The sequence below is a fragment of the Piliocolobus tephrosceles genome, chromosome 2 (genome assembly GCF_002776525.5).
Source record: "Piliocolobus tephrosceles isolate RC106 chromosome 2, ASM277652v3, whole genome shotgun sequence".
Taxonomy (NCBI): Eukaryota; Metazoa; Chordata; class Mammalia; order Primates; family Cercopithecidae; genus Piliocolobus; species Piliocolobus tephrosceles.
Window position 1 is genome coordinate 142,192,686 of NC_045435.1, and position 7,961 is coordinate 142,200,646.

At 31.9% G+C, this 7,961-nt stretch overlaps 1 protein-coding gene across 2 annotated transcripts in view; it reads left to right on the forward strand.

Moving 5' to 3' along the window:
* The window catches only part of TOP2B (DNA topoisomerase II beta), a 67,153-nt gene that overhangs the window by 19,883 nt on the left and 39,309 nt on the right, over nt 1-7,961 (forward strand). For both annotated transcript variants that reach the window (XM_023207279.3, XM_023207280.3), the window contains exons 3-6: nt 935-1,025; nt 2,323-2,386; nt 6,358-6,503; nt 7,359-7,456. In XM_023207279.3, the coding sequence (XP_023063047.2) occupies nt 935-1,025; nt 2,323-2,386; nt 6,358-6,503; nt 7,359-7,456 (399 nt within the window). The remainder of the gene's footprint in view (nt 1-934; nt 1,026-2,322; nt 2,387-6,357; nt 6,504-7,358; nt 7,457-7,961) is intronic.

Below are 7,961 nucleotides of genomic sequence, written 5' to 3' on the forward strand. Positions count from 1 at the left end.
TAGTCATGGTCAAAGTAGGGTGAAAGATCTGGAAGTAGAAATGTATTTACTTCTTTCTGGGGATAAAAACCATCACAAGAGCCCGGGCACGGTGGCTCACGCCTGTAATCCCAGCACTTTGGGAGGCCAAGGCAGATGGATCACCTAAGGTCAGGAGTTGAAGACCAGCCTGGCCAACATGACTAGTTGAGGCTAGTAAGAACTGGGATTCAAAGTAGATCTCTCTGACTCCAAAGTCTTGCTTTGTTCGTATTATTTTACTCGCTTCCTGTGTTATAAAAAAAATATAAAGCATGAATTTTCCATTCTTTATGAAAAGTAATGTTTTTATTTTTTCAACTATTTAATTCTGTTTCTAATAATTATTGATGGTCTTACATTAAAACTGACTTTAAGGCCAGGTGCAGTGGCTCACACCTGTAATCCCAGCACTTTGGGAGGCCGAGGCAGGCGGATCACGAGGTCAGGAGATCGAGACTATCCTGGCTAACACAGTGAAACCCCGTCTCTACTACAAATACAAAGAATTAGCCAGTCATGGTGGCAGGCGCCTGTAGTCCCAGCTACTTGGGAGATTGAGGCAGGAGAATGGCATGAACCCGGGAGGCAGAACTTGCAGCGAGCCGAGATCGTGCCACTGTACTCCAGCCTGGGCGACAGTGCAAGACTCTGTCTCAGAAAAAAAAAAAAAAAAAAAAAAAAAGCTGACTTTATGTATAATAATACAAACTTGATACAAAATGAACAATTTCTCAATTTTGAGGTTAATTTAATATGAATAGTGAAGTTGACTATTACTGAAATTGTGTATGTTTTTCTACTTCACAGATCTAAGTATTCATATAGTGTAAATGACAGGATGTGGGTTATACTATGAAAAATTGACGTTAAGGATTTATCGAGTAAAAAACTATTTTTGAATTTTTCAATGCAGTTCATGTGGGTGTATGATGAAGATGTAGGAATGAATTGCAGAGAGGTTACCTTTGTGCCAGGTTTATACAAGATCTTTGATGAAATTTTGGGTGAGTACTTGCTTAGGATTTAATGCATATTTCTATTAATATCATCATAATGTCCTTTTATATATAAAGCCAGACTTAACCAATATAAACTTGAAGGGTATATCTCTGGCTTTTATCCTTCTGAATATAAATGATCTTCAGAAAATTTATACCATTATCTGTAGTGTTTATCTCTGTTTCATCTTTGTTTCATTTTCTTCATCTATGAAATCAGTGTGTTGTATTTGTAATCCCATATTTGGTCTGTACTCGTCTGTGTGTCGTCTTCCGGGATTTGCTAGCATCACAGTTACCTGGGGGCATCTTGAATATGGAGATGACAGGGATTGATTTTGCAGATTGATTGAGTTGGGATATGTGGATATGTTTTTCACCAACAAATCAGATATTTCTGGTGGGCAGCCAAGTTTAATAACCATTGCTCTAAATGATCTCTGTCCTCTCGAAATCACATGGTTAATTAAATTATGTGAATGCCTAGTTGACTGCCAGGGATTGCTTGTACTTTGGAAATACTCTAACCAAGGATACTCTAGAAATTCTCTTGGTCTGCCATCTCAGTGCAACTTGAGGTTTCTTAGTGTAGTTGTATGGGTCTCTCAGAGCTGCTTCTGTTGGTATTTGGTGAAGAAATAAGAGATTAAAACTCGGTTACATTTTATACCTTTACTCTTGCCTGCATATTATAATTTTACTGTTTTAAGTTTATTACAAGTGTTTGTCAGGAACGTATTTTTTCTATGATTGTGTTCAAATTTCCTTGAAGCAGTGGTTAATGAATGGAAAAATATTTATGTTGTCAGTTATAGTGCCTAGGATACAGAGTTTTGATTTCTAAGGGTGTTAAACAGTTTTTTTTTTGGTAACTAAAAATGAACTGGTTGCTATTCAATATGCCTATAAAGTCACTAGTTTATTGAAAGAGATCAGTAGAATGCAATTACTTGTTACCAAGAAAAAAATATAATTAAACAAAAGTTTTTACTTTTAGACCTGGATTTGGGTGTTGTAAAATGCAGGTGTTTGCTCTGACTTAATTTGTTTTGATTAATATGTGTACTAAAACATTTCCTCCTCTTTTTTGTGATGGAAAACATAACAGTAATTTGATGTGATAATACAATTTAGGAATATTATTTGGAAAATAAGATTTTATATGAGAAGTTAATGGTACTTATTTTCATTAACTATTACCGTATGTAGATGTTTATATTAAGCAGTGATGCACATAAAGTTGTGTCCATGTATTTATTTATATAATTTTGTATATTACTCATTGAGATGTTTAATTTTGTAGTTAATGCTGCTGACAATAAACAGAGGGATAAGAACATGACTTGTATTAAAGTTTCTATTGATCCGTAAGTATATTTAAAATATAATTTTTTATGCTGTTTTATTCAGATAGTCCCCAATTTTTGAGTACTCCTCAAATAATGTATATGGGTAGTACTTTTTTGTTTCCCTGTTGTTTGAGACTTTGTAATTTTTGCCTCTTTTCTGTGTCATTTATTGTCTTTTCTTCCAAAGAAATTCCCTATCAGGACTCTTGGAGACCATTTTTCTTTGATGCTATATATGCTATTTCAGCTGCTAGAGTAATCACCCTATCTTTTCTTTGGGACTCAAGGCTAAGGGCCATTAGTGTGATTCCAGTTATACTTTAAATTTACTTTTCATGATTGGTGTTTGGAGTTTTCCATTATTTATGACATGATTTAATAGATTAGCTACTGTTGGTGTAACTAGTTGTTTAGCTAATTATATTACTGTGGTGATTTTTATTATTTTTTGGCGAAGGATGAAGATGTATAAAAAAATAGTAGTGTTAAATCAGAAACATAAATGTTATATTTCTCCTGTTTTTACCAGCATGCCTTTTGTAAAATATTACATTCATCCTTTGTAATTTCATTAGTAATTTAGCATGATTTTAAGATTTTTCTCTAGTAAACATAAAAATCTAATAATTCAGGTGTAGTCTATTAGTAATCTAATTTCAGTTAAGATTAGTAGTATAATAAAACTATAATTTGTATTTGGTTATACCTTGAAGTTAACTGTATTTTATATGAAAATGTTACCATATAACTATGCTGTTGGATTCTTTATTTTTCTTCTCCATTCTTTTTTCAAAAAAATTTGGATTATTTCTATAATGAATGCGTTCTTGAGAAGTTATATAAGGCATACAAGACATAAATTACAACTTATACAGAAGTTTAAGATGGTTTCAAGGAAATTTTGGCTGTTAAGATTCCTTTTCCTTGTTTAGGCAATTGTCAGTTAAAAACCATCTCTCTCTTCATTTATTATGTTTTAGGAGAGTAAGGAATAATAGACACTGAATGTTTGATATTTTTGAATTGTTTTCAAAATTGAACAATTCTAATTGAAAACTAAGAAAGAAAGAACCTTCTTTAAATACACTCTTGATGAACGTAGTTGCAATTGTTTAGTTCTTTTATGTGGTATTAGCCATATTAGTCCAAATATTTTAGCCACATTAATACAATAAGATTGAATTTAAGAAATAGTGTATAGCATACCAAGCATACCATCATAACTAAGTGATGAAGTGAGCTAAACCAGTTGCAGCAGCTCACGCCTGTAATCCTGGCACTTTGGGAGGCTGTCAGGCGGATCCCTTGAGCCCAGGAGTTCAAGACCAGTCTGGGCAACATGGTGAAAACCTGTCTCTACCAAAAAAAAAAAAAAAAAAAATTCAAAATTATCTGGGCATAGTGGCATGTGCTGGTAGTCCCAGCTACTCAGGAGGCTGAGGTGGGAGGATTGCTTGAGCCTGGGAGGTCAGGCTGCAATGAGCCATGATTGTGCCACTGTACTCCAGCCTGGGTGACAGAGCGAGACCCTGTCTCAAAAAAAAAAAAAAAAAAAAAAAAGACAGTGAAGAAGTGAGCTGTAAGACAACTCTGTAGACTGGATAAGGGCCCTTGGTTTATTTTACTTATCAGTTCATTACAGATTTTGTACAAAGTGTAATTCTACATAATTCTGGTACTTCTAGTGCCTTTATCACTCCATTTTATACTCTGTTTTTAATCAACAAATATTTTTGTGTAGGCATAAGAGGGAAAATTATAAATAAGTTTATTTGTTTCTTAATGGCAATAAGGTATCAATTTTTTTTCATATCTCCCACCTCATTTTAACTGCTTCTGGTAGGAAATTGTTTTATTTCAATATAAACAAAAATCCTTAGCTATTCCAAGAAGAAAAGGTGATGGTAGTATATTTTTTCACCCCTCCTTTCTTATTTCTTTTGTTGTTTATGAATCATTGATGAAAAATTGAGTCTTAATCTTGCCTTCAGTTGAATTTCGTATACTTCTAAAATTGGCATTAGGCAAGCATCTTCTGAGAAGTTGCTTATTTGTATATTGTATTTCTGAGTTTTAACTATAGCATTTTGTCTCTTGTGAATTTTGTCCCATAGTCACTTTTTTTTTTTTTTTTTTTTACCACATATACTATGGAATTAGTATTATTTTGGTTAAAATAAATGCTATTTCAGAAGTGCAGTTTTTGCTTCAGTAAGATTTCTAATTGTCATTTTAAAGCTAAATTTAAATGAGAAAAAGAACTGTTGCACTGTTTATCCAATTGATCCAGTTTTCTCTGCTGTCCATTTTTGTATCCTTTGAGTTTCATTCTTTTTAACATTTTTGTATAGCAGATTTTTATTTTTCTTTGTACATTTGTTCACATAAACTTCTTGTGTGGAGGAGAGGTTAAATTTTAATAGCTAATGGGCAAAGTATATAGGATATATAATACAGTCTAGCTCTTATTCTTTCTTTTCCTCCATAGTATTCTGTGATGTAGGGATAAAATTTAAGGAAAATGTCATGGTTGTAAAGCCATGAGAATACATTAAATACAAGGTATGCCATACAGAATTTGGACAGTTCTTCTATAAGTTAGAGAAGTTAGAGCAACTTCTTACAAGGGAACTTAACACTTATTAAATAATATAACATAATAGTATTGAAACAATTTATTTGTGGATGTCTATCTGACTAAAAACCAATGTGGAATCTGGACGTGGTGGCTCACGCCTGTAATCCCAGCACTTTGGGAGGCCAAGGTGGGTGGATCATGAGGTCAGGAGTTTGAGACCAGCCTGGCCAACATAGTGAAACCCCGTTTCTACTAAAAATACAAAAATTAGCTGGTCGTGGTGGTGCACTCCTGTAATCCCAGCTACTTGGGAGACTGAGACAGGAGAATTGTTGGATCCCAGGAGGCAGAGGTTGCAGTGAGCTGAGATCGTGCCACTGCACTCCAGCCTGGGTGACAGAGCGAGACTCTGTCTCAAACAAAAACAAAAAAAAATGTGGAAAGCATATTAACCAGAGTTCAAAATATTCCTCTAGCTTAACTATTCTTTATTTAAAATTGAAATTTTAAAACTATAGCTTTAAAAATATTGTATACTCATGCTAAATTATATATGTAGACATTTCTTCTTTTAACAAATGGAATCATAGTATATATACTATTTTATATCTTTCTCTTTATTCAACATGTAGACAGCTTTCATTATTAACTTACATAGATCCACTTAATGTTTTTAAACTACTTGCAAGTATTTTATTATGTTGATGTGTCATTTATTTAACCTCTTGCCAACTGATAAGTATTGGATATTTAGATTTTCAATGTTTTTTTTAGCCTAATTATTTTTGAAACTTTATTTGTAAACTATTAAATGCAATATTCTTATTCTTAATTTTTATTGAAGATTATCAATGGAGCAAAGTTATAAAATTCTGAATAATTGTTTAGAGATTACAGAAATAAATACCAGATCTGAGAAATGGCATAGATTGAAATTTTATAAGAGAGGTGAGTTTAATAGCAAGTTCCAGTTTCATACTCATATGGACTTAGCTATGTCGAGGATGCCAAATGTTGATTTTTTTTTTTTTGAAATTGTGATGAAGATAATTAACTTACAAAATGCCTATTTTAATTACAGTACCATGTGCTAAACGTGATGAAACCTTTTTTTAAGGTTTTCTCATGAGTATGTTGCCTTTTTTGTCATCCTGAGATATTTAAGGTCTGTAATTTTCCATTCTTGCCTTTATTTCCTTCATAATCCTTCTCTATTAGTTATGACTCAGGGAAAGAAATGTTTGTCCTCAGCGAGTATTTTCTTGAGAGATGAATCAGTGCCTTTCAATTGATAGTGACTAGTATCTTATAATCTTTAAGGTTTATTCCAGATTACTTTTTAATGAATTAATTTATCTTTACAATTTTAAGCTCTAAATTCTGCTTTTCTTTTTCTTTTTTTTTTATACAGTGAATCTAATATTATAAGCATTTGGAATAATGGGAAAGGCATTCCAGTAGTAGAACACAAGGTAGAGAAAGTTTATGTTCCTGCTTTAATTTTTGGACAGCTTTTAACATCCAGTAACTATGATGATGATGAGAAAAAAGTTACAGGTAAAGTCTGAATGGAATTTTGATTGAAAAATACTGTTTTCTTGATATAAAATGTATAACTTACTGAGGAAATTGTGCAGTTTTGGTATGAGAAAATCATTTTCAGAATTAATATTTATAAACTATCATGTATAAATATTGTCTTGAGAATAGTTTAACAGTGACATTTTAAAACCTTAAGTCTGATAGTACATTGACTATGTTGTTAGAACTGCTAGAAGTTTAACTTGGCTGACAGCTTGAGTTTTGATTTTAGATAGGACTAGTATGATGTCAATGTATATAAATTTTTTATTACATAAGTACTGTGTCTTTTGGTATTAAGTTACTTTTAAACTGTTTTCCTTAAGAAGGTCAGGATCGAAAATCTAGACTCGGTAAATAGAGTTGAAAGTGCTTTGACCAAAACCATATGTTTTCATACTTATTTATGTTGCCCAAATAAGTTGATAGGTTTTTTTGTTTTGTTTTGTTTTGCTTTTTAAACCAAGGCTCTGGGAAATGATATAGATTAAAATTTTGTAATAGAGAAGCAAGTTTGATAGAAAGTTCAGATTTCATACTCACAGAGATTTACTGGGTCATGAAAGATACAAAGCTTAATGTTTTTGAAATTTTAAAGACTGTGGTAAATGTACAAAATACCCATTTTAATTACACTAGTATATATGCTAAATCTTAATTGTATCTTTCTTTAAATGAAAAAAATCTAATTATGCTCTGGAATATTCAGTTGATGATTGATAATGCAGTTAGTGGAACAGTTTTGCAACAGCCTTGCCCTATGGTAGTAAATTAACAAAATTCCTTTAAAATCATTTTTACTAAACCTTTTACATTTAATTTTTCTTACAGGTGGTCGTAATGGTTATGGTGCAAAACTTTGTAATATTTTCAGTACAAAGTTTACAGTAGAAACAGCTTGCAAAGAGTACAAACACAGTTTTAAGCAGGTATGCTAGAAACACATCTATTTCTTTTGTTAAAATAATGTTTTGTTATTTTGCTGAGATAGTAGAACCTTAGATGAATTGCAGTAATGCCTATATAACTTCATTTTTTGTTTTCAAAGCATTATCCAAGTCAACTTATCAGAGTAAAGAAACATCAGAATGCCTGGGAGATTTAATATAAGCCTATTCCTCTATCATTCCTTTAAAACAAAGTGCTTTATTTAACAGACTTTATTTTAGTTAAGTATTAGTGAAAATGTCCTAAACCTCACAGACTCATGTACATGCAACCGCTTAGTGTGTTTGAAAAATTCCTCAGTGAATCATCAAATTTGTATTTCAAAGTTTTATTTTATTCTTGCAGGTCTATGAAAATGATTCAAAATTTTATATAAGCTAAAATAATTTTTATTTTAAGTTTTTTTTATTGCTTTCCAACAACCCCATTGTTGAAGAAAGCTAAAATAATTTTGTCAGGAAAAGCATCATGCATGTTTATTTTTCT